Source organism: Camelus ferus, chromosome 2 (genome assembly GCF_009834535.1).
Source record: "Camelus ferus isolate YT-003-E chromosome 2, BCGSAC_Cfer_1.0, whole genome shotgun sequence".
In the NCBI taxonomy this organism is placed as follows: domain Eukaryota; kingdom Metazoa; phylum Chordata; class Mammalia; order Artiodactyla; family Camelidae; genus Camelus; species Camelus ferus.
In genome coordinates this window covers 4,081,996-4,108,669 of record NC_045697.1, presented here as the reverse complement: position 1 = coordinate 4,108,669, position 26,674 = coordinate 4,081,996, and the positions used below count along the sequence as shown (strand labels likewise).

At 47.0% G+C, this 26,674-nt stretch overlaps 1 protein-coding gene and 3 long non-coding RNA genes across 4 annotated transcripts; 3 read left to right on the top strand and 1 right to left on the bottom strand.

Annotated features, from left to right (window-relative positions):
- Positions 1-438: 438 nt before the first annotated feature.
- On the top strand, positions 439-3,623 carry LOC116667101. Its single transcript, XR_004323862.1, has 3 exons — positions 439-619; positions 2,133-2,253; positions 3,458-3,623. It is a non-coding gene; the product is annotated as an uncharacterized LOC116667101 (long non-coding RNA).
- Positions 3,624-4,906: 1,283 nt separating this feature from the next.
- Positions 4,907-7,185, top strand: LOC116667742. Its single transcript, XR_004324769.1, has 3 exons — positions 4,907-5,042; positions 5,587-5,702; positions 6,130-7,185. It is a non-coding gene; the product is annotated as an uncharacterized LOC116667742 (long non-coding RNA).
- A 6,370-nt stretch (positions 7,186-13,555) lies between these two features.
- Positions 13,556-15,609, bottom strand: LOC116667748. The gene is made up of 2 exons (XR_004324772.1): positions 15,468-15,609; positions 13,556-15,041 (listed from the first exon to the last, which is right to left on the bottom strand). It is a non-coding gene; the product is annotated as an uncharacterized LOC116667748 (long non-coding RNA).
- Positions 15,453-17,643, top strand: MRFAP1 (Morf4 family associated protein 1). Its single transcript, XM_006174493.3, has 3 exons — positions 15,453-15,583; positions 15,703-16,137; positions 16,647-17,643. The coding sequence occupies exon 2, from the start codon at positions 15,742-15,744 to the stop codon at positions 16,123-16,125; it is 384 nt and encodes a 127-aa protein (XP_006174555.2). The 5' UTR covers positions 15,453-15,583; positions 15,703-15,741; the 3' UTR covers positions 16,126-16,137; positions 16,647-17,643.
- Positions 17,644-26,674: the final 9,031 nt, after the last annotated feature.

Below are 26,674 nucleotides of genomic sequence, written 5' to 3'. Positions count from 1 at the left end.
TGGTCACCAGGGACCTGGCAGGTGGAGGCTGTGTTGTAACACAAGCTTCCTCAGTCACTGAGGCAGGAAAAAGCTTCCGTGGGACATGAGGCATCACCTCTGCTCACACTGTGTTGGCCTCAGAGTTATGTGGCCACTCCACCCTTCACAGAGAACGAAATACAATATTCCAGAGAACTGGAAGATTGAGGACAGGCTCAGTGATGGCCACAAAGCTGAATGAGGACCAAGACTTTCCGAACGTCAGAATTGGCCCCTGTGTGGGTGGTGGGAGGCACTACAGTCAGCTGGACCTGGGCTGGAATCCTCCCTCCCTCCTTCTGTTGCTCAGCAGCTGTGTGGCCTTGAGCAAGTGTCTGCCCCTCTCTGAGCCTCGAATCCTTGTCTGTCAAGTGGGGGCCATGTCAGCTGCCTCCCAGGGCGGTTGAAGATGTGAAGTTGAGGTGAGTGTGTAAGGTACCAGGCACAGACAGGGGTCCTCACTGCCACCTTCCTGTGTCCCTAAGGCCATCCACGAAAGGCCAAGGCTGACCTCCGCCGTGTCCTGCTGCGGCTCCACCACCTGTATGAGGTGGGGGAGCACCCGGTCCTGTCTCAGCCTGTGACGGTGAACCTGCAGGTAACCTGCCCCCACCTTGCGTCCCGCCCTCAGGTCACTGAATCAGCCCCCTGCCCCCCAGCAGATGCACACAGGGAGACAAACCCAAGTGCGACCGTCCTGACTCGGATGCCCCTGGGCACAAAGGAGGGAGGGTCAGTCTCCGGGGGACAGGGGGGCGCCCCCCCTCCTTCTTTGAGGACTTCTGGGCTGTCAGTTATGACAACATGCCTGCATTTTGGTTGTTTCACATTTATTCTTGTGGTAAATCTTTTTACACAACACAGATGTTACTTGTGTGATCAGAAAACACAGTAGATTTTCACACAGACTTCCTAGATGGTGATCAGTCACAGAGTCCAGGGTGTGGGTCAAGGAGACTCTGCTGAGCAGCGCGGGCCCCCTGGGCTCTGGGCCTAAGACTCCCCACCTCTGAATGGGGAGGGCGGAGTCTCTGCCTGCAGGGCTGCTGAGAGGCCCTGGGGTGCTCACGTGCACACAGGGGCCTCACACCTAGGAGGCTGGTGGATTTGTGTCCCCGGACCCCGACCTCCGTCCTCACTCCCCTCTGACCCCCACTAACAGGTGAGGCGCCTGCTGCCCGGACTGACCGCCTTCTTTCCTCAGAAGCTGTGAGGAGATGCCTGCTTTCTCCCCAGTTTGCTTCTCTGTGGGGCTGTGGGCTCGTTACTCATCTCCTGCTCACAGAGAATTTCTGTAAATCTCTGTGTTGTGGCTCTGGCCCCATTGGTACCTGTGTCCTCCACGGACTCTGGAAGGACCCCAGTAACCCACCCGGAGCTGCCGTTGCGACGCCTTCCCATCGCCCCCTTTCACAGCTCTCGCCTCCATGCAGGCGGGTGGACGGCCTCTTTCCTCCCCAGGGTCCTTCCCTCTGTCGTCACGGACCTGCTGCCCAGGTGACCTTCATCTTCCCACCTGGCCTTCATCCGTGCACTGGCTTTATTTCTTCTGTTGTCACCACTTGGTCGCAGAAGCAGATGTAAAGGCAGAAGGGGGGATGGGAGCAGCACACAGAGCCTCGCCCTCCGTGCCTTCTCCCACCAGCACAGGGAAGCTCCTGCAGACAATCCCAGCCCTCCGGTCCGCAGACTGTCCTTTCCTTACAGTGGCCAGAATGGCGGCCCCCCTCCCCTCTGCACGGGGGGCTGGGTCGGTGCTTACTGGGGAAGAGGGGATGGAAACCAGGACTGGCTCCATCCTGGGTCCATGCAGGGCGCCAGCTGAGCAACGCTGGGAGGAGGGACCGATGTTGGGGGAAGGTCAGGTTCCTGCCGTCCCCTGGGCCTGCTCATCCAGCTGGGCACATGGGGACGCACGCTACTCCCCGGCCTCAGTTCCCTCTTCTGTAAAATGGGGCTGCCCATCCTGTCCCTGGAGATTTGCTTCAGGAACGAAGTGCAGGAGATGCTGTGCCCTGGGCCACGGTGCGCCCGCCCTTGCTTCTGTTTTGTTCTCTGCTCAGAGCTGGGGCCTCGGGTAGCTCACCCCTCCCTGTGCTCCCGTCCCACAGTCCGTGCTGCGGGGGCTGGGCTCCGTGCTGGCGGTGGAGGAGCGCTCGCTCACTGGGACCTGGGACGTGAGCACGCTGCACCGCTGGACGTGGAGGACCCAGGATCGTCCCCTCCGCAGAGGTTTGGGCGCCCCTGGTTCAGGCTCCACCCGGGATTCCCAGCCCGCCCTTCAGCCAGGATCAGGAACTGGACAGGCTTGGCTCAGATCCCACTCTGCTCCTTAAGACCCATGTGACCTTGAACAGGCTGCCCTCCTGCTCTGAGTCTCAGCCTTCCTGAATGCACCACATCAGGTTAAGGAAGGCTTCAGGTCAGCCTCCACCTGCCAGGAGTCCACACAGGTGGGGTGTGTGTGTGTGTGTGTGTGTGTGTCTCCAAGACCATACCCCTGCCCGTGCCTTGGGTGAGCCCCAAACTTACCAGCACATCCCCAGGGGGCACCTGCCATGCTGAGCTCACACTGCACACCCCACAGTTACCCCTTGAAAACCACTGGCTGCTTCTTGCCTCCCAATCTGTGCCTGTGCCGCTCCCTCTGCCTGGACAGCGTTGTCCCCTTCATCCTGGCCAGCTTCTAGTCGAGCTCCCCGAGGTCCAGGGCTGGGTCAGGTGCCTCCTCTGCTCTCTGTTCCCGCTGAGTTTGCTCTGACCCATATCACCTTTTGTGTACTGCACACAGCATGGTCTGGGCACATAGGTAGACACTTAGTCAATTTGGGATAGATGGGTGGATGGAAAGATGGATAGGTGTTGAAGAAAAAGAGCAGAAGGAAGGAAGGATGGAAAAAAGAGGGAGTCATCGAGCGAGGGAGGCAATGATGGAGCGAGGTGTATGCTGGATACACGGATGAGTGGATGATGAGTGGATGATGAGTGAGTGGATGGGAGGATAGATGGATGGATGGATGGATGGAAGCACGGGTGAATGAATGGATGGATAAGATGCATCCCAAGGGAGAAGCCTGAGCCCCAGGATGTGACTTCAGCAGAGCCCAGTGAGATAAAGGGCAGTTCCCCCTCCATGGCCTCAGTGAGAACGCTCTCAGGCATTGAGTGCCACACCCCAGGGGATATGAGGCCAAGTGGGGCAGGACCAGCTGGATCCGCCTTCCCTGTGGTGGGGCGCTCTGCAGAGGGCAGAAATGAAAGAAGCCTGCTGGCAGTGCAGCCCTGTCAGGAAGGGGCAGCCGACGGCCCTGATCACCATAGAAACCGCGAGAATGCGGGCAGGGGCGGTGTTGTGAGGGGGGTGCAGGGAGGAGGTGACCTGGGGAAGCAGGTGGCTCCAAGGACGGTGCTGGACAGACCACCTCTGCTCCCCCAGGAGGCTCCAGCCACCCTTCGCCAACCCCCGGATGCCCCACCATCACCATCCACCCGAAGGAAATCCGGACCTTCTTCATTCACTTTCGAAAGCAATGAGCCCTTGGCGGATGTGTGGCCTCAGGATGCAGAGGACGCAGCGTGGAGGGGTGAGGGGTCACTGCCCATCTGGCAGGCCTGCGGCAGGACATGGATGGAACTGGGGTGTTCTGATCTCTTCAATAAACATTGCATTGAGGACCTGTTTCTTCCCCTGCCCCCCAGAGCCAGCCCTCCCTCTCCTCTCCTCTCATGTGTGAGAGCTTCACACAGGCTCACGTTCCTTGTTCATTTCCCAAAGTCAAAGACAGGAGGTTCTCCCAGAGGCAGAGGAAATACAGGGTTACCAAAATGCATCTGCCTGCAGGCTTCGCCGGGTCTCACCAAGGTCACCAGTGATGACTGTGGCCCTGCTGCGTGCAGGGGGCCTTCACAGGCTCATCCCAGGCTGATGACACCCCTGAAGGGTGTGGCTGTGCCCACTGGACGGGGGAGGGAGCTGTCCACCCCAGACTCCTCCCCTGCCCCAGGGGGACACCTGCCACCTCCTAGCTCAGGCCACCAGGAGATGAAAGGAAACCGCATAGCACATGAAATGGGACACCATTTATAAGAATTATTAACAACAAGAAATGTGTATGTTCCACTCCCAGATGTACGTCCAAAGGACTGGGAATATATACTCTCCAGGAAATATTACTGCACGTTCACAGGCACATTCTTCACATTCATCAAAGGTGGACACAACTCAAGTGTCCATCAGATACCTAAATACACAAAACATGCCATATCTACACAGTGGAATATTACTCAGCCATAAAAAAGAACAAAGGCCACTACAAACATTATATAAGTGAAGGAAGCCAGACACGAAAGGCCACATGCTGTGCCATTCCATTTCCATGAAGTGTCCAGAAGAGGCAAATCCACGCAGGTTGAAAATAGAGTCCTAGTTCCCGGGGGCCGGGGGAGGACAGAACAGGTGTGACTCCTGGCAGGTCTGTGGTGTCTTTGCGGGGTGGTGTGATTGTTGGAGAATTAGATAGTGCTGAGGGTGGCACGGTTTTGTGAATGCACCAAAACCCGCTGAACTGTGTACTTGGAAAGTATGAGTTTGATGGTGTGTGATTACATCTCAGTGGCAAATATTCTGGGAGAGTCAACTATGAGATGCAAGGAGGTCGTATGGTCCCCAGGGCTGAGGGATGTCCTGAGGGAAGGACAGACTTGGAAGGACTCGACCTCCTGGGAGAGGGTGGCCTGTGACCACCGGACAGCAGAGTCCTTCTCTGGTCCGGCCAGTGGGAGCTGCTCTGGAGCTGCGGGCAGGGAAGGTCCTGGGCGTGCAGATGGGAGCAGGCCACGGGCGACCGGGGACACGGGGCGCGGGGAGCCGGGCCGCAGGGGCGGAGGCCTTCGCCGCCCGGGGGTGCCCGGGGCCCGGCTGCCGTGTCGGGCAGGCCGGGCTGTGGCTGCGGAAAGGCCAACCGCGCTCGCGGCGAGGACGAACTCCGTCTCAGAGGAATTCCGCCGACGGCCGGGAGCAGGTGACCGGGGCGCGTCCGGGGTGACGCCGGCAGCCGGCAGAGGGCAGGAGCGTGGCGCCTCGAAGGCCCGCGGCGCGTCTGGGGCGTGCGCGCTGCAGGGGGGCGCCGGCACGCGCCCCTCGGCGCAGCCCCGCGCCGGCCGTGCGGGGCCGCGGGGCCCGGGAGGGGCGGCCCGGCCCGAGGGAGGGGTCCCCGCTCGGCCTCGGCCCGCCGGGCCCGGAGACGGGGCCTCCGGTGCGCCTGCGCGAGAGGCGCGCGCCGCCCCGGCTCTGGGCCGCCAGCCGGGCGCGAGGGGGGCCGCGAGAAGCCTCTGCGCTGTCGGCCCGCTGCCTCTTCCGGGCCCCCAGGCGGCCCTCCTCGGGCCGTGTTGGGAACAGCCCAGGGAGGGTCCGGGCCGGGTTCTGTCCCGTGTTTAACCTCTCCCGGCACAGGCCCTGGGGCGGGAGCGGGGGCCTGCGGAGGGCTCTCGGCGTCGTCAGCTTTGCTGTCGCAAAGCCTCACGTGACGAAGGAGCAGCAGAACCTCCACTGTCCCTGGCAAACAGGAGCTCCGTTCAGGGCCCTTCCCCCCGAACCGTCACTGTCGTTCCTGGATGTGCTGGGCTCCGTCCTGAGTGCTTGACACCTGGGGTCTCCAATCCCCCAGCAACCAGCGTGCGAGGTCAGGGTTCTTGACTCCACGAGGACAATCAGAGTCTTCCTCTGCTCCATGTGGGCTCTGCTCGCCGCTCCCCAGACTGCTGTCTCCCCTCCTTCTCTGCTTCAGCCACATCAGTCTTGTGGTTCCTCTAAGGCACCAACCACAGCCCCACCTCAGGGCCTTTGCACCTGCCATTCCCTCTGCCTGCAAAGCTCCTACCCCAGTGCTGCCCGGCTCCCTCCCTAGTTCCATTCAGGTCTCTGCCCAAAGGTCCCTTCCTCCTCTGTCCACTCTAAGCAGGGTGTCAGCCCTGCCCACCAGTCCCTCTCTGCTCCCCCCTCCCCACCACCCCCAGCCAGGCTTTCTCCTTCTCCAAGCCCTCCGAGCACTCGTCAGTATGTAGGGGGGTTACCTGTCCACCCATGTCCTGTCTGTGCCCTCCCAGCAGGTGTGAGCTTCACAGAGGAGAGACTGCTGGGCTCCCAGGCAGAGCCGTGTCCGGACATGCCTGGTCCTTGGTCACCATTCAGTAGATGCGCTGCAGCCGCAGTGACGAAGGGGCTCTGTGACTTTCCTTCAGTAGAAGAGTGAGGATAGGAAGGTGGGGGTCCCCCTGGCCCCATCTGACCCCCCTTCCAGGGCCATGGCCTTGGACTGACCATCCGTTGGAAAGGGTCCTGTGAGCCCAGGAGGGCCTCTGATATTGCAGCCCCTCACCCTGGCCCCATTGTCCCCAGGAGGGGCCCCCAGAGCCTGGTCTCAAGGTTCTGTGTGACCATGGTTAAAGGGAAGCTTCATCTGCACTGAGTCCCGGGATGTGGCAGGGCCCCACCCCCAGTGACTACTAACCCGAGGTCCTGATGGTGCACACCATTCAGACACCTCTGGGTGAGCGGAGCAACAGCCCTGGGTGGGGGCAGGGGGGGGCAAACTGCTCTCATGCATGGTAATCTGGAATCCTGCAGGGAATCGAGGGAGCTGGGTGTTTAGGGGAATAAAAGCTGATACGGGAACAAGGGTGTTTTGATAATTTTCTTTGTATTAGCTTGATTTTTCTTTCTGATTTTTGTGACTCTATTGTATACTTTTGAATTGTCGTTACCCTGTTTTTCAAGTATGTTTAACCCATTACTATATGTATTTACTTTAGGCTGGTAATCATATAGGCTCAAACACATCCTAAAACAAACAAACAAACCAACAAACCTACATTTTCTTGCTCCCCTCTCCAACACTGTACGATTGGCCACCCTCTTTCACATACTCACGCTTAATTCTTTTGCTGTCCGTGGTAGTTATCGCATTTCCCATTGTGATTTTCTCTTTTCTACAGAGTCCTGTTTCTTTTCTATTTAGAGAAGATCTTTCAAGATTTCCTTTAGGATAGGTTTAGTACTGCTGCCTTCTTTTAGCTTTGCTTGCCTGAGAAACCGTCTCTGTCTCCTTCTATTCTAAGTGATAGCCTCGCTGGGTAGAGTATCTGAGGCTTTTCTCTCTCAGGACTTCAGATATATCTTGCCACTCCCTTCTGGCCAGCAATGTTTCTGTAGAGAAACCAGCTGAGAGCTTTCTGGGGGTTCCCTTGTAACTAACTGTGTTTTTCTCTTGCTGCCTTTAGCATCTTTTCTTTACCTTTAACTTTGACCATCTTAATTATAATATGTCTTCGTGGAAGTCTGTTTGGGTTCTTCTTGTTTGAGACCCTCTATGCTTCCTGTATTTTGATATCTGTTTCCTTCTTTGTGTTGGGGAATTTTTCAGTCATAATTTCTTCAAATATGTTTTCAATACCCTTTTCTCTTTCTTCTCCTCTGGGACCCCTATTATGCATAAATTGGCATGCTTCATATTATCCCAAAGGTCCCTTATATTGCTTTCATCTTTTTTTTCATTTGTTTTTCGGACTCCTGTTCTGACTGAGTGACTTCCGTTACTCTGTCTTCCAAATGGCTCACTCGTTCCTCCGAATTGTTTGGTTTGCTATTGATTGCCTTTAGCTCAGCTTCTATCTCAGCAGTTGAGTTTTCTGATTTTAATTGGCTCCTCTTACAGTTTCTGCTTCCTATTCTCCATTTCTATCTGCAGCCTCTCTTATTTCCTTTAGTGCTTTTATCCCTTCCTTTTTGCACTCAGGTTCCAGCAGACTGCAGAGGTCTGTCCCACTGTTCGCACTTTCAGGGGGTTTCTCTTGTTCCTTTACTTGGGGGTGGTTCCTCCGCTTCTTCATTTTCTTATATCTCTCTCTGACGCTGAGTTGAGGAGTAAGTTATCCCTGTGCTCTTGAAGGGCTGTTTTCACAGGGGAGCATCTCTGTGTAGACTGTGTGTGTCTGCTCTTGTTGGGAGGGCTGTTTTTAGTATGGACGGTTGTCACTTCTTTCCTCCATGTGTGCTGGTTGTTATCGCATTGATTGGGGGGTGATCAGTGCTGTGGTGACCAGAGTCTGCCCTGGATGTTGAGTGGGGCCTCCTCTCTGCTCTGTGGCTATCACAGCCCTGTCAGGAGCTGGGTCTGCTCCTCTGTTGTTGGAATAGAGGCCCCCAGATCCATTTCTGAGCTGCCTTGTGAGGTAGGCAGGACTGGGCTGCTTCTGCTGGGAGAGGAGCCTCTGAGCATTCTTCCACAGCTGATGTCCACAGGGAGGTGTCCTTTGTGGTGTTGCCTATCACTCTTTGTGCAGGCTTACAAAATACACTTGCTGATGCTGCCCTTGTCCCCACCTCAAGCTGCAGGAATGCTGGCAACCCGCCCTGGTGTCCTCCAGGCTCCACACCCACAAAGCCACCAGTGCAGATCCACCAGTGTCAGACACCAGGGTCCACTGCTTGTCTGCGTCCTGTCAGGCACTGGATCCACAGTGGTCTACCCAGGCTCCAGCCCCACCTTTGCACAAGCACACCCAGTGTTAATGCCATACCCACCCCTGCCACACACCAGTACTCAGCTTGTATGTCCTAGAGACGCCGATTCAACAAAGGCACCAGCAGAGCAAATGTGTCACAGCCACCTGGGCCTGGGCTCAGATCTCAGCCCCACTTTCAAAGTGGTGCAGCGTCTGGGAATGGGTTCAGTTTTCAGCCCTGCCTCTGCCCAGAAGCCACTCGCCAGCAGTTGTGCCTCTTCACGAGCCAGCTAAGAAGACTGCTAGGTCTGGATCCCGCCCCTCCCCCTGCAAGAGTACACTGACAGTGATGCCAAGCAATGCCCTCTGGACTAGCGGAGAAGGCAGCTGTGGCTGGCTGCATTGCACTCCTCCCTCCACATGTACCAGCAGCTGGAAACTTCTACAGTAGACCCAGGTTCCTTCACCAAATTGGCAGGATATAAGATTAACATATAGAAATCTGTTGCATTTCTTTACACTAACAATTAAATATCAGGAAAAAAGTAAAAAAAGAAAAACCAATCCCTTTAAAATTTCATCAGGAAAAAAAAAAAAAATACTTAAGAGTAAACCTGGCCAAGGAAGTGAAAGACTTATACGTGGAGAACTATAAAATTTTGATTAAGGAAATTAAAGATGATTTAAAGAAATGGAAAGATATTCCATGCCCTGGGATTGGAAGAATTAACATTGTTAAAATGGCCACACTACCCAAAGCAGTCTACAGATTTACTGCGATCCCTATCAAATTACCCAGCCACATTTTTCACAGAACTAGAACAAATAATCCTAAAATTTATATGGACTCACAAAAGACCCAGAATTGCCAAAGCAATACTGAAGAAAACAGAATGAAGCTGGAGGCATAACACTCCCAGACTTCAGACAATACTACAAAACTATAGTGATCAAAACAACATGGTATTAGCACAAAACCAGACATATGGATCAACAGAACAGAATAGAGAGCCCCAAAATAAACCCATACACCTATGGTCAATTAGTCTTTGATGAAGGAAGCAAGAATATAGAGTGGAGAAAAGACAGTCTCTTCAGCACGTGGTGTTGGGAAAGTTGGACAGCTGCATGTAAATCAATGAAGTTAGAATACTCTCTCATACCATAAACAAAACTAAACTGAAAAATGGCTTAAAGACTTAGATGTGTAAGACATGACACCATAAAACTCTTACAAGAGAACACAGGCAAAAAATTCTCTGACAGAAATCGTAACAATATTTTCTTAGGTCAGTCTACCAAGGCAATAGAAATAAAAGCAAAGATAAACAGATGGGAACTAGTTAAACTTATAAGCTTTTGCAGAGCAAAGGAAACCATAAACAAAATGAAAAGACAACTTATAGACTTACCATATGATCCAGGAATCCCACTTCTGGGCATATATTCGGAGGAAACTAATTAGAAGAGATAAATGCACCCCAATGTTCATAACTACACTATTTACAATAGCCAAGACGTGAAAGCAACCTGAATGTCCATCAGCAGATGATTTGATAAAGAAGTTGAGGTATATATATACTACTTAGCCATTAAAAACAAGAAGAAAGTAATTCCATTTGCAGAAACATGGATGGACCTGGAGATTGCCATTCTAAGTGAAGTAACCCAGAAAGAGAAAGGAAAATATCATATATCATTTATATGTGGAATCCAAAAAAAAAAAAAGACACAAATGAACTTATTTACAAAACAGAAATGGACTCACAGACATAGAAAACAAACTTATGGTTACCTGGGGGGGAAGGGAGGTTGAGGGATAAATTGGTAGTTCAGGATTCGCAGATACTAACTACTGTATATAAAATAGATAAATAACAAGGACCTACTGTGTAGCACAGGGAACTATATTCAATATCTTGTAATAACCTATAATAGAAAAGAATATGAAAAATATATATATGTATATGTATAACTGAATCACTTTGCTGTACACCTGAAACTAACACAACATTGTAAATCTATTTTTAAGTTAATAAATGAATAAATAAACAAATACATTGCAGAGCTTGCAAGAATGCAAGTGAAGTCCCTAAGGGGGGCTAGGAGGGAACTGAATACTAAAACCAGATAGGTGAACAAAGGTCAAAACCAGAGCTACAAGTAGAAGAAACACAAAGGATGGGAGACTAGGTCTTGGATAGGCTCTGCCTACCCTGTCACTGAAAATGTTCTAACCTGTGCAAAGGTACCAAAAGGAATCTAGTCTGTGTATTCTGGCTATGGTTTCTGGTAGGGGAAAAAAAAAACTGTCACTGACCGTGAGGGAGGGAAAACAAGTAACAGGTTGCCTTGCTAGCTCCCTGAGGGGGAGGGGCTGGTCTCTTAAATGGGGTGAGGGTAGGGATGGATCCAGGGGTTGGGCCAGAGGATCACCTCAGACTGGCAGCTGGGATTTTGGTCTTTTTGTATCTTGTTCATAACTTGCCCCAATTGTGCTTATACTTATACAGTTATTTTTATTCCCATACAGTTTCTTTGTATTCTGGTGCCCGGATCCTGGTGCAAGCATTGCAGCCCAGGGTCCAAGGTCCCAGGGCCCAGCCTGTCTCAAAATTAATAAAAATACAAATTCAAAATTTTTTTTTAAATTCTTTGACTCTATAAGTATGAAATTGCTCTCAACCTGGTCAGGGGGTTTGAGCCACACAGAAACAACCACAAATCCCTGCTGGAGAAGCTTTCTCAACCAAGCCTGCTAGGGTTCCCTCAAATTAAGTTTGGCCAAACATTATACACACACACACACACATACAAAGGAACAAAGCATCATGAGTGAATCAGCAAAAGCGAAAAGCAAATGATATTAGAATTATCAGACAAAGTATAAAACGACTATTTATGAAATATTTAAAGAAATGGAAGGTAATTGAAGGGGAAAAAAAGTAAGGAACAAAATACTATCCAAATTAACCAGGCAATGTTAGCAACATTCCTGGCCTCTACTCACTACAATGCCAGTAGCAACCTTCCCCTCCAAGCTGTGACAAGAAGAATGCCTCCAGACATCGCCAAATATATACCCTAGGGAATAAAATTACCTGCAGTTGAGAACATCCTCTCCTAGAGGAAGGTCCAAGATGATACTATGCAAGAAAATTAGGTAACTGAGCAAGCAGCAAAGCAACAGGAAAATTTTGAAATAATATGGGATTTTGTCAAATCTAAGCAGCTATCAATTTTAAGATTTGCTGTTGTTTTAGGTAATGCTAAGAATGAGACTACACTACAATTAAAGTATGAATCAATGTTTTATGTCATGGCAACTGAAAGATGCAGCACAATCCAGAGAATTTAAATGTGAAAAAAAAAGGTGCAATGAGAATTTATGAAAAATATTACCTTAGTAAAACAAAAAGTCAGCCAGGCAGACATGATAAAAAGAACCAAATAAAGCTTACTGAAACTCTGAGTGATAAAAAGTTTAGAATATATATATATATATGTATTATGCGTGTGTGTGTGTGTATATATATAAAGTATGTAACTCCTGTGCACCGAATAAAATAGTTACCAATGTATGTTATATGTGTGTGCAAAAAAAGTGACAATTACAGGAAAAGTTAACAAAATTATCAGCATAATGAGATAATGGACAGGTCAAGCAGACAACAATTTAACAGGGTTACAGAAAATATGAACAAGCTTGAGTTTCATTGATTCTGCAAATGATCAAAGATCTTAAGAAGGCCAGAGCAGAGCTTCACGTTTACACCTGGGAGAAGAGCGTTTCAAGCAAAGGAAACAGAAATGCAAAGGCCTTGAAGTGGGAAGTTACCTAATATGTACCAGAAACAGCATGGCGGCTGATACAGCTGGAGTGGAGGAAGTGAGGGGGATATAGTGGAAGACGTGGTCAGAAGGGCAGGGTGAAGACTAAGGTGAGCAAGTTGGGCCTCTAGATGCCTAGGGTAGGCACTCACTCTCAGGGTCATGCAGTTGCCAACCCTGCAGAGAGGTATGGGGGTGCACAGATCCCTAGAATCACACAGACCATTGTAAGGTCTTTGGCTCCCCCTCCACTTGAAATGTACAAGGTTCTGAATCCAGTCAGTGACGTGATCTGCTGTGTGTTTTCAAGGACACCTACGGAAGCTGTGTAGAGATTAGACTGTGGGCAAACAAGGGCAAAACCAGGAAGCTACTGCAGTGGCAGAGACAGGAGTTGGTGGACATGTAGATAACCCTGCTGGCAACAACTGGGTAATGCTTGTCTTTTCAAGCACACATGCAAAATTCACTAAAACTGACCAGGCCATAAAGCAAGTCTTAACAAATTTCAAAGAATTAGTATCAAATAGAACTCTATTTGTTAGTAGAATGCAACTAAGTTAACAATCAGTAAAAGCAGAGCATCACAGCCCTCATGTGGTTGGAATTCTTAAAATATAATTCTAATAATTTATGGATCAAAAAAACCATAGTGGAAATAAGAATATGCTTAGAATCAAATAATACTGAAAACAAATATCAAAAGTGGGATGCAGCTAAAGCCATTCCTGATGGGAATTTTTTTTTTGAGGTTAATTTTTGCTTTTATTTGCCAGTGTAACTTAACTACAGTGGCTTGCAAACTTTTTTGACCTAAAAAACACACTTTACATCACAATCCAATACACACACACATATATATTATATGTATGTAACTGAAACCAAAGTTTTACCAAAAATATTTACCCTGAGTTTTCTTGTTGATGGGAATTTAAGAACTTAAATGCTTATATTAAAAAGAAGAAGAAGAAGAGTATAAGTCAGGAGAATAACCTAAGAAGTTAAAAAAGGAACATAGAATCAACCAAAGAAAGCACAAGGAAGGAGATAAGTAATAACAGAAATTAATAAAAGAGAAAACAAAGAAATGCCTGAGATCAGGCCCCGCACAGAAGCACCTGGCTGAGAGGCGCTCAGTCTAATCTCATCGTAGAAAACAGACAGTGTTTTTCAATTCATCCACCTGGTAAGAGTCATTTACTTTTTTTCTCCCCTTTCAAATAGACTTTATTTTTTTTAGAGCAATTTTAGGTTCACAGCAAAATTGAGCAGGAAGTACGGAAAGTTCTCATATACCCGCTGCCCCACACATGCAGAGTCTCCCCCACTATGTACATGCCCCACTAGAGTGGAGCTTTTGTTACAGTCAACGAACCTGCATTATAACATCATCATCATCCAAAGTCCATAGTTTACATTAGCGTTTACTCCTGATGTTGTACATTCTATGGGTTTGGACAAATGCATAATGGCATGTATCCACCATTAGAGTATCAAATAGTGTAAGTTTCACTGCCCTAAAAAGTCCTCTGTGCTCCATCTATTCATTACTCCCAGCCTCCAACCCTTGGCAACTAATGGTCTTTTCACTGTCTCCATAGTTTTGTCTTTTCCAGAATGTTGTAGAGTTGGAATCATACAGTACGTAGCCATTTCAGATTGCTTCTTTCACTTAGTAGTACGCATTTGCGTTTCCTCTATGTCTTTCCGTGGCTTGATAGCTCATTTCTTTTTACTGCTGAGTGATGTTCCATTGCCAGGGTATACCCCCATTATTTTTCCAGTCACCTTTTGAAGGATATCTTGATTGCTTTCAAGTTTTGGCAAGTATGAATAAAGCTGCTGTAAACATCCATGTGCAGGTTTTCGTGTGGATATAAGTTTCCAATACATTTATGTAAGTAGCAGAGCGCCCATTGCTGTATGGTATAGTAACAGCATGTTTAGTTTTGTGAGAAACTGCCACACTATGTTCCAAAGCGACTACACTGTTTTGCATTCCCATCAGCAACAAATTAGAGTTCCCGTTGCTCCACATCCTCACCAGCTCTGGTGTTGTCGGTGTTCTGAATTTTAGCCATTTTAACAATTGTGTAGTAGTGGCATCTCATTATTTGATCCATTTCTTTTTATTCATACAAGGAATTTATGAGCTAGCTGCCTCTGATATACCAAGAAGGCCCCACAATTGGGATTTTTACAAGAACAACCAAATATACAGAAGCGTGAAAGTCCAAACAAAAGATAAGCACTTTACATACGTCTGTGCCTGGTGTTTACAAATCATCTGCATGATCATTGTCTCTCTTCACTCTTAACTCTGCCTTATTCAATACTAGGGATTAAGTCCACTTAACTGACTGGAAAACAGAAGCTAAACCTATGGCACTCGTGCAAACTGGATTCTTGAAATTTTTATTGCTTTTTGTAACTGTGTCAACAGGCTACGAAATTACCTTACCTTTCCTTTTTGTATTAAGTGCATGTCAAAGCAAATTTACTAATACATGCCAAGTTCTGCTCGATGCTTTAGAAACAGAGATGAACGAGACCCTCAAGGAGCCTTCAACCCGGTAAAAAGCGTTAAGACTATCCAGCGGAGCCTCAGGATAAATCAGAGCAGGACTTTTACCAGGGGGTGGGGGGAGGGTCAGTCTGGTGAAAAGACAGACACTTCTGACTGTAATCTAAAAAAGAATGAAAATTAGCCAGTTAGACGTTTGGGAGGGGTCCAGTCGCGGTACCAAATTGGGTGGGGCTATTAGCGTTAGACCGGGATGTCACGGACTCTGAGTATATTATCACGTAGGATCTTCCGCGTTTAGCGTAGGCGGAGAATGTTTACTTTTTTATAAGACGTAAATTCCATGCTGGATAAACCTAGGAGGGGTCGCAGCACCAGGAAGGATTATCTCCAAAGCCACGGCAGCGGACGAGGGCAGCACTGGGGGAGGGGGCGGGGAACGAAGGAGAGCGCGTGCGCGTGTGCGGGGCAGCGGACAGGCGCAGCACGGGGTACGGAGCGGGGAAATGAGAGAGCGCGCGTGCGCGTGCGCGCGCGGCCGCCGTAAAGCGGATTGCGTCGCCCTCCATTGACGTGCGCGCGCCCTCACCTAATTCTACCAGCGGCGTGACCGTAAAGAGGCAGGGCCGTGTCGTGAAAGGGGCCGCAACACTCAGGGCGCTGGTTGACGGCTGGGACTCCATTTTGTCCTCCGCTTCTCAGCTCGTAAGTCGCTTGTTTCCGTGGCTTCTCTGAGGCGAAAAGTTTAAAAGGGGTAAAAGTTTTAAAAGAATATTCTGGAAGTGTATTGGTAAGCATAGCGAGTCTCCATTTTCTCTCTGCAGCCGATTTCGATACTACGGTTCCGGAATAGCGGGGGGAAAATGCGGCCCTTGGACATCGTCGAGCTGGCAGAGCCGGAGGAGGTGGAAGTGCTGGAGCCCGAGGAGGACTTCGAGCAGTTCCTGCTCCCGGTCATCAACGAGATGCGGGAGGACATCGCGGCGCTCACGCGGGAGCACGGGAGAGCCTACATGCGGAACCGGAGCAAGTTGTGGGAGATGGACAATATGCTCATCCAGATCAAGACGCAGGTGGAGGCCTCGGAGGAGAGCGCGCTCAATCATCTTCAGAATCCGAACGACGGCGTCGAGGGCAGAGTGACCAAAAGGTGCGAGAAGGCCGAGGAGAAGGCCAAGGAGATCGCGAAGATGGCAGAGATGCTGGTGCAGCTGGTCCGGCGGATAGAGAAAAGCGAGTCGTCCTGAGGAGGGTCGGCGGTAAGGCGGGACCGGCGGGAACCGGGCGGAGGGCCCAGTAGTTGCCTCACACTTGGTTAAGCTTCGGGGACTTTTATTTAGTAGTGGTCCACGGGGGGTGGAAGTTGGGAGAAGATAATACATTATGCTCAATTTTTACCTTAGGAGGTGACAGTAGATGCTGTTTATCTTTTTAAGTCTGTTAGGGGGAAAATTGGTGTATTTTGACTTAGTACGTATTTGGTTGAAACCTAAGGTAGCGGTTAGTAAGCGTAATTAAAGGGTAATAGACAAAAGTCGCCAAGAGAACAAAGTCACAATCTAAGCCATTGAGCAAGGAGCGGGGCGGGGGGAGGGGTTAAGAAATACAGAATAATTGGATGATTCCAGATTTCTCTGAAAAACTAGAAGGAGTCAGGTGGCATCCAGAAGAGGTGGTGTCCTGCGTAGCTGAATGTGTGAGGGGGTGGGGTTGGTTTTTCCCTTAGGAGTAACATCTTAATGATGAGTTTCTCCCAACTGCACTTTAGGTTTACAGCCAATGGATTCTGGTCACCTGGCGGAGATTGGCTGACAACCTGGAGAAGCTGAAACCAGAGAGCCTTTAGTTTCCTTTTTTCTCTGTGTGCACTCTGTCCTCACTTACACTACGTTTCTGCTTTGGTCTGCGGTTAATGACCTCAATATGAGTTTTGACTGTTAAATGTTTTTGTTTGGGGAGGTAACTTTTATTTGGAAAATGCTCTCACGTGCAAGAATTGGGGCCTAGATTGTAAGCTTTTGCAGCAGTCACATTTGTTCCTTGGCTTTCGTTGTTTTTAAATTTTTGAGGTGCTTTGCTCTTTCTCGTGTGACCTGGTTGCTCCCTGGGACTTTGGATCTGTGTATGAAAGACGAGACTCAGAGTTGGAGTTCTCCAGCTCTGGAGGTGCTGAAGGAGCTGCATTATTTCTAGAAGACGACTCCATGCAGCACTTGCTGAAGAAGTGACCAGACTTCAACTGGGAACGTGAATGGGGCTGATGTGGCTCAGACTGGCGGATCAGAAGAAGGGATGGAGGATGGTATTGTCCTGGAACTTTAATTTCTGTGTGAGACCAAAGGAGGAGAGGTGTATTTTGTTCAAAATTCAAGTCTTATGCACCACACTGTCTGATGTAACCTGTCTGGTCAGTTTTGTTTGGACAACCTAACTCAGCTTTATGGAACCTATAATAAGAGATGAGATAGGTCTTGGTATTCTGTATAATTGATGTAATGCCCTGATGCATTTCAGGGGATTCTGTGCATAACATGAAAGCGATGTTTGCAAAGGCCCTTGAGGGTCTAAGGAAGTAAAGTGAGGGCTGTCTGTTTTGGACCCTAAACTGGACAGGGACTAGGTTATCTTCAAGATTCATAAGTTGTATAGCTATAAGTTCATATCAGTAGCAGACCTGACAAGTATTTGAGGTCAAAACCCTACCATGTGTTTAAAAAAAATTTTACCATGTTAATAAAAGTATTCATTTGCTTGAAAAGACAAAAGATGTAAAAAGTTATTGACTAAGAAATTGCCTAAGTGAAATTTGGGGATGGGAGGGTATAGCTCAAGGTAGAGTGTGTGCTTTGTGTGGACGAGGTCCTGGGTTCAATCCCCAGTACCTCTATTTTTAAAAAAAAATTAAATAAGCCTAATTCACCCACCCCCCCAAAAAAAGGAATGAAATTTTTTTCTTGAGTATCATTGCCAACTGGGAGATGAATTTCTTACGTTTTTTGATGCTCTCAGTCAGCCTTGAATCATGGGGATGGTTTATCTCTGCCTGCTGCTGTGGAAACTGGCTGAGGAACCACCATGGAGTTGTCCCTCAGGACCCCGCCTTGCCATAGATACCAAAATCCAGGGATGCCCCGGTTCTTTATATAAGATGGCATGGTACAGTCAGCCCTCCGTTTCCACAGGCTCTGCATCCCATAGAATTTACCTGCACTCTAACTTTCACCTTAAGAGTCTGCTTTCTGGGGAATCCAGCTGAAAGTAAGTGAAACAATAGAAAACCATGCGTCACAAGCTAGGTACCATGCCTTAGAGCACTGAGAGGGGGAGGCAAGGAGAGCATTTCAGAGCAAGTAACTGGTGAACTTGGCCTTGAAGGATGGATCCAGCTTCCAAGGACAAGGAGAGATGAGGGACATCCCTCACACAGGGAACAGTATGAGGAAATGCCCGCGTTCTGGTAGCAGGGTGAGGAGTAGGGAAGCGGGAGAGAACAACAAAGAAAGCGACGTTGGGTGCATTCGCTGTAACAACGGCGTGAATGCTGGTACAGAACTATTGACTAGACTGTGCTCTATTCTTACTTCACTGCCTTTCTTCACAATGACTTTTCTGTTTCCGGATACCACATTGCATTTACTGGTTTATTTTTGAAAGAGGTAAATAAAACAAATGGCACAAAATTCAAAAGAAATTGATCCTCCCTTCTCCCTAGCTTCCCAGGTCCCCTTCAGGAAGACCAGCCATCTACCAGTGTCTTGTGTAGCCTTCCTAATCGGATGTGTGTTTGAACATATATAACTCTAACCTTAAAGTAGAAACACACTTAACCTGTGAATGTCCTTTGATATTTTTCCACCTAAAACTATAGTTTGAAAGTTAGCCCTGTCTAAACATCTGGATCTGCATTCTCTTTAATGGCTGCATATTGTTCATTGCACTATAAATTAAGTGGTCAGAAGTGCTTTCTTACACACCCAAAAGTTTGAGAACTGTTGTCCTAAATTATTTTCACTAACTTCAATTCCTCTTCCTTGTGATTTCAATAACAACTGAAATGCAGCCATCGATTTCCAATTTCCCAGCACCTGAAGTCTGTCCTGGCTTGCTAGCAATTGGAGAAGCAGTTGAGTCTTGCATTTTCTAAGCAAAGAATGATAAGGAGCCATGCTGAGAGGCAATCTTACAGGGCTGTAAAATACCAAATTCAGTCTGGCTAGGGTTGCCAGAACATTTTATCATCAATCTATATGTCCCTCATGAGCCTCAGGCTCTCTGTCCATTTTCCTGGCTGTTCAGATGTTAGGTCATGGACAGCTGTGTAGAAAGACGTGTTGGGGTTCTTGGACGGGTTCCTGACACAGCAGAGGCACCTGAAGCTGGGACCTATCTTTGCTCAGATGTGAGAAGTATCCTTTTATATCAAAGTGCTATTACAGAAAGAAGCATGGGGGCTGTGGGAACATGGAGGTCTGGAAAGGCATTCAGGAGGAGATAAGGTATTATGTAACAAACTCTGATGATAATTGGAGGCAAAGTATGCAGAATCTTCAAAATCTGCTGGGCCCACGAGGTCAGTATCAGGCTGGGGAGATCACAGAGCACCGCAGAGTCTTCGGCATCTGGTTTCATCAGCTGAGATGACCCCTGGGAAGAAAGCAAATTTAATTCTAGTGGACACTAGAGTAGGACTGGCAGCAGTCAAGGTCACATTCCATTCATTTGTAGCTGTTTGCTCTCCTCTGCCCTCTAACAGCACCAAGGCAAAAGAAAGCCCAAATTCAAGTCCCTGGCCCTGGCCATCCTCCCCCTTCCAGGCAGCAAATAAACAGGAAGTGGCTTGAATTTCCACCATCTTCCGAAGATAACTGGGGGTTTGTTAGCTGCTTAAACTTGTGGCCAGATAAATCAGTCCAGTTGCTGCCCAAAGTAAGACCCTCCCCTGGTCAATTCTGTTTTCCCTTTCTCTGATCCCCATAATGTTCTGTAGTTCCTATCTTCCTTTATCCCTGTGCTCCTTCCTTCAAACCATGATTCACAAAATCCTCCATTCTGTTTTTCCCAAATTCATCCATATTCTTTGCTTCTTCAAAGAACGTTTCTTTACCACCTATAACAGCTGAGACTAGACTCCCCCGAGCCCTGGGCTCTCCTGCAGCTTCATTGGTGATGGTTCCTCACAAAACTCAAATGATCAAGGTCTGCATCTTTGACAGAGAAGAGTGAAGGGGGAAAGGCAGCAACAAAAGAGGAGTAGGAGTTTGGGGTTTAGACGAGGGCGTTATTGCAGCCCTGACCATACACTGTAAATGGATGGGTGGGGATATGAAGAGCCGGGAACAATGGGAGAAGGCTGTTCAAATGAGCTGAGGGCACACTGAGGTTTAAAAAAAGGTGTAGCAACTATAGTGAAAGTGTCACCTGGAAGGGTGGGAATGTGGTCAGAGAGAAGGGCTGAGTGGGCTTGGGGCAGGTTTGGGCAATAACAAGTCCTGAGGCACCCTTGGGAATGAGAAGCCAATTGGCAGGGAGTTGCTCATTGGATATGAAGAGGCCAAGGACCTGGGGGCCCAGGTTTCGAATGGTGGTCGTGTGAGCGTGGAACCCACCCAGGCAGGACCTGAGGTGGAGAGGAAGGCCAGAAGCCAGGGCAAAAGCCTGCTATGAATGTGGGGGAATCCAGTGGGGCTGGGGAGGGGGGTTGGAGGGTGACAAAGGTGAGCAGGGTGCAGGGGGAGAGGACTGTCAGAGGAGCAGCAAGCGCTCCAAAGGAGTGTCACTTTAGACAAGCGGCAGGACGGAGTGGTGTAACCATGGCCAGAGGAGAGGGCTGGCCCCAACTCCTGACCACATTCGAGGAACACAGAGAAATGAGCAGCTTTCCCTTCACAGGCCAGAGTACAAAGTCAGCACCATTCCCCGGGGGCCACCCAGCAAGAGGTAAGGTTGTGGTGGAGAGCCGGAAGCCAGGCCCATGCTGGCAATGGCTCACCAGTTCCTACAGGTCCAGGAGAGAGCTTGAGGAGTGGAGAGCAGTACGGGAAACTCGTCGTAAGACTAGCACCCCAGGCCGACTTAGACCAGTTCATCAATGGGACACACAGGTGACAGGCAATGCAAGTTTAGTCCTGAACTTGGTCTCTCCTAGGGGCGTGAGCATGGCCTTGGTGTGACCACTATGGTAGAGCCAACGAAGTGGGCAACTGAAGGACTGTCACTCAGCGATGCTTCCTGAGTATCTTCTTTGAAGGAGCTCTAAGAGGCCACCACTGCTGGTCATCTGGGGTGGAAAATGGCAAGGGTTTCTGCATCCCAAACTAAAACAGTTATAGGAAATGGTTCCAGAAGAAGCTGTCTTCGAGATGAGACAAGACTGAAGCCCCAAGATCTTTTTCAGTCATCTCCTCTAAAGGTTCTTCCCAGACAGTGAACAGCAGCCAAGCAGCTAAGACCAGGTTACAACTGTTAACTTCCTGTCAAAGCCACTTGTTCACATGGACAGCACTGAGCTGAAAGAGGAGAGGAAGGACAGGGCGCAGCGGCCACTTAACTAGAGTCTTCGTGAGATTTTTGCCTGTGATACCTGCACGTCGGAAGTGACTGAAGGTAAACAGAGAGGAAGCATCCCAGGGTGCTGAAGAAATTGTGTTGCCAAGGAAATTCCAAGCCAGGCGTGCTTAATCCTGCGGTTGTTCAGCCTCTGTAGGGACTCCTAAGCCTGGCGTTTGCAGCACAGGAAGCAGGCTTCCAAAGCCACGTTGCCCCCAAAAGGATGCATTTCCCAAGGCATATTTCATACATGGCCTGGAAAGATAAGAGACAAGGAAGAGTCTCCCTGAGTAGTTCCTCTTGGAGAGCAAAAATCGGGAGGTGCTAATGGACTAGGCTGGGGCGGTGCGCTCCTGCCTGTGGCCTCTCATGGCTCCTGCAGGCTAGAGGTGCGGTGTGCCTCCCATTCTTCCCTTTTCCAAATGGAAGTTGTATACAGTTATTTTATACTGACTCCTTGCCATATGGACCTCTCTGTGGGGAAGCTCAAGACGTAGCAACTGGTTTTCCAGAGAGGGAGTGATCCAAGAGAGACAGCACAGCTGACAGCGGCAGTCTTTTGACAACTCAGTATTAGGAGCGAGATGTTCCATCGCTTCTGCTGTGCTCTTTGTGTGTAGCAGCAAGTCCAGCCCACACTCCGAGGAAAGGGAATCAATTCCAGTTCTTGACAAAGGATATAGCAAAGAATTTGTGGGCATATTTTTAAAACCACCACAGCTATTATCATTATATTTCAATGAAATATTTTTGAAACGTCACAGACTTGAAAGAATCTAAAGATAAATCATCAGTGTTGGTAGTAGAGTTCAGCAAGTTTTCTAGAAACAAAATCAGGACATAAAAGTAGTGTTTCTGTTCACCAGAAACAAAGAGGAAATATATTTTCTAAAAGGCATCATTTGTAATAGGACCCCAACATTTTAAAATTTTTTTAATTGAAGTATAGTTGATTTATAATACTGCGTTACTTTCAGGTGCACAGCAGAGTGATTCCGTTATGTATTTTTTCCAGATTCTTTTCCATCATAGGTTATTACAAGATATTAAGTATAGTTCCCTGTGCTACACAATAAATCCTTGTGGCTTATCTATTTTATAAATGGTGGTATTTATCTGTTAATCCCAAACTCCTAATTTATCCCTCCTGTCGCTTTCCTACTTGGTAACCATAAGTTGGTTTTCTATGTCTGTGAGTCTATTTCTGTTTTGTAAATAAATTCACTTGTATTGTTTTTTAGATTCCACATGTAAGTGATATCATACAATATTTGTCTTTCTCTGGCTGACTTACTCCATTTAGTATAATCATCTTTAGGTCCATCCATGTTGCTGCAAATAACATTATTTCATTCCTTTAATGGCTGAGTAATATTACATTGTATACATACACCACATCATCTTTATCCAGTCATCTGTTGATGGACACTTAGGTTGCTTCCATGTCTTGGCTATTGTAAATAGTGCTGCCATGAACATTGGGGTGCATGTATCTTGTCAAGGTTTGAATTTCCTCCAGATACATGCCCAGGAGTGGGATTGCTGGATCATACAGTAAGTCTATTTTTAGTTTTTTAAGGAATCTCCATACTGTTTTCCATAGTGGCTGCACCAATCTATATTCCCACCAACAGTGTAGGAGGATTTCCTCTTCTCCACACCCTCTCTAGTATTTATAATTTGTAAACTTTTTGATGATGGCCATTCTAAGCAGTGTGAGATGATACCTCATTGTAGTTTTGATTTGCATTTCTCTAACAATTGATGTGGTATTGAGCATCTTTTCATGTGCCTGTTGGCTATCTGTCTTCTTTGGAGAAATGTCTGTTTAGGTCTTCTGCCTATTTTCTGATTGGGTTGTTTGGTTTTTTTGATATTGAGTTGTATGAGCTGCGTGTATATGCTGGAAATTAATCTGCAGTCAGCTGCACTGTTTGCAAATATTTCCCCCAGTCTATAGGTTGTCTTTTCATTTTGCTTATGGTTTCCTTTGCTGTGCAAAAGCTTTTAAGTTTTATTCAGTCCCATTTGTTTATTCAAAAAAATTTTAATGCTGTATTATTTTCCTGTGGATACCTTAATTGCCACACACTGGGTGGCTTAAAACAACAGAAATCAATTCTCTGACAGTTTTGCAAGATAGAGTCAGAAATAAAGGTGTTGGCAGGGCCGTGGTCCCCCTGAAGTCTCTAGGAGAGAATCTTTTCTTGCCTCTTCCAGCTTCTGGTGCTTGTCGGCAATCTCTGACTTGTAGCTGCATCAGTCCAATCTCTGCCTCTGTTGTTGCATGGCCATCTTCCTCGTGTCTCTGTGTCTTTGCGTGGCCTTCACATAAGGACACCCACCATGGATCTAGGGCCCACCCTAATCCAGTATGATCTCAGCTTAACTAATTACATCTGCAAAGACCTATTTTTTCTTTTCTTTTTTTTTTTTTTGATTGAAGTATTGTCAGTTTACAATGTTGTGTCAGTTTCTGGTGTACAGCACAATGCTTCAGTCATACATGAATATACATATATTCATTTTCATATTCTTTTTCACCATAAGCTACTACAAGTTATCGAATATAGTTCCCTGTGCTATATAGTATAAACTTGTTTATCTATTTTATATATACCAGTCAGTATCTGCAAATCTTGAACTCCCAATTTATCCCTTCCCACCCTCTTCCCCTCTGGTAACCATACGTTTGTTTTCTATGTCTGTGAATCTGTATCTGTTTTATATATAAGTTCATTTGTCTTTTTTTTTTTTTTTTTTTAGATTCCACATATGAGTGATATCATATGGTATTTTTCTTTCTCTTTCTGGATTACTTCACTTAGAATGACATTCTTCAGGCCCACCCATGTTGCTGCAAATGGCATTATTTTATTATTTTTTATGGCTGAGTGGGATTCCATTGCATAAATATACCACAACTCCTTTATCCAGTCATCTGTCGATGGACAGTTAGGTTGTTTCTATGTCTTTGCTATTGTAAATAGTGCTGCTATGAACACTGGAGTGCAGGTGTCTTTTTGAATTAAGGCTCCCTCTGGATATATGCCCAGGAGTGGGATTGCTGGATCATATGGTAAGTCTATTTTTAGTCTTTTGAAGAATCTCCATACTGTTTTCCTCAGTGGTGCACCAAACTGCATTCCCACCAGCAGTGTAGGAGGGTTCCCTTTTCTCCACAGCCTCTCCAGCATTTATCATTTGTCAGCTTGAATGAGGGCCATTCTGACTGGTGTGAAGTGATACCTCGTTGCAGTTTTGATTAGCATTTCTCTGATAATTAGTGATACTGAGCATTTTCTCATGTGCCTGTTTGCCATTCATATGTCTTCACTGGAGAATTGCTTGTTTAGGTCTTCTGCCCATTTTTGGATTGGGTTATTTTTTTTTTCTCATTAAGTTGTATGAGCTGTTTATATATTCTGGAAATCAAGCCCTTGTCAGTCTTATCTTTTGCAAATATTTTCTCCATTCCATAGGTTGTCGCTTTGTTTTGCTTATGGTTTCCTTTGTGCAAAAACCTATTTTCAGTAAGGTCATATTCTGAGGGTCAGAGTGGATATATATTTGGAGATCACTATTCAGTCCAGTACAAATGGTAACTAGGAAATTTTTAACAAAATGAATGTAAAACCTTCATGCATAAAATTGTATTAAAATACATTAAGGAACAACTACCAACAGATTGACAGAATTAGTATTGTAATTCTTCCAAATTGGGCCAACGAGTCAATTCAATCCCAATAAAAATTTCATTAGGTGAGTCTGTTTGATTGTTTGGGTCAAAATTTAAAAACTGATTCAAATTTTAGATGAACAAGCAGAAAAGCCAGGACATTTCTAAAGAAAAAGAACCAGGAAGGGAAATTGCCATATGTAACCAGATATTAATACTTACTATAAAGCTAATTTAGTCATTGTCAATTTAATCATAGCTCAGAGATACAGACCAATGGAACAAATATAAACACAAGCAAAAATGGAGACTTGACACATGACAGATGTTACTTTGCAGACCAAAGGGAATGGATAAAATATTCAGTAAGCAGGGCTAGGATAACTAGCTGTACATGTGAGGAAAATTGCGATTAGATTCCTGCCCCAAACTCCATTTCCAGATGGATTACCCATAATAAGAAAAATCACATGCTAAATAATTTAGAAGAAAATACTGAAGGAACATTTTTATGACTTCAGAGTAGAGAAGGGTAATGGGTGTGTTTATGGGTTGATGAATAAGTTTTAAAACTAGAGAGCTGGTGGTCACATCTCTAAATGTCCCTGAATTGTACACTTTAAAGTGGTTAATTGCATGTTACATGAATTTCATCTCAATTTTTTTTTAGGCTAGAGCATTCAAATTCATAGGCACAGAAAGTAGAATGGTGGCTTCCAGTGGTTGTGGGAGAGGGGAATGGGGTCTTATTGGTTGATAGGTACAGAGTTTCCATTTGGAAAGATGAAAAATTTCCGGAGACAGATGGTGGTAATGGTTGCACAACAGTATGAATGTACTTAAAGCTGCTAAACTGTACACTTTTAAATGGTTAAAATGGTAGATTTTCTATTATGCATATTTTACCATAGTTTTTAAAACTTTCTTAAACTAAAGTTTTGTGTTTATCAAAGAAGCCTTAATCAAAGTGGAAAGTGGAAGCACATACTCTCTACTATCTATTTAACTTTTCTGTAAACCTAAAAGTTTTCTAAAAACTAAAGTCTATTTTGAAAAAAAAAATGTAGTCAAATCTCAGTTGGAAGATTGCAACACACATCTTAGCAAAAAAAAAAAAAAAAAAAAAAAAAAGAGGAGGAGAACTGAGAGAGGGAGGGAGGGAGAGAGAGAATCCAAAATGTAGGAACACACAGGTCAGAGGAGAATAAGGCTGAGGCAAGGCGTGGGGGGAGCTTTATTCACGTTCCCCCATCCTTAGGTTCACGACCAACTTTCTTCTAACTATATACAAATGTTCTGCAGACTAAACTTCAAGCCCCACTTTCAACCCGACCCCTCCTGCACTAGTTTTCTATTGCTGCTGTAAGAAATTACCACAAATTTAGCAGCTCAAAGTGACACAATGTATTCCCGCAGTTCTGAAGGGCAGAAGTCCAAACTGGCTTAGCAGTCTGCTTTGCTTTGGGTCTGACAAGGCCGAAAGCAAGGTGTTAGCTGACTGGCCTCTTATCAGGAAGCTCTGGGAAGAACCTGCTTACAGGCTCCTCCAGAGTGCTGGCAGAGTCCGGTTC

Coding starts and splice junctions, on each gene's coding strand:
- MRFAP1 (XM_006174493.3), top strand. CDS start 15,742: ATGCGGCCCTTGGACATCGTCGAGCTGGCAGAGCCGGAGGAGGTGGAA.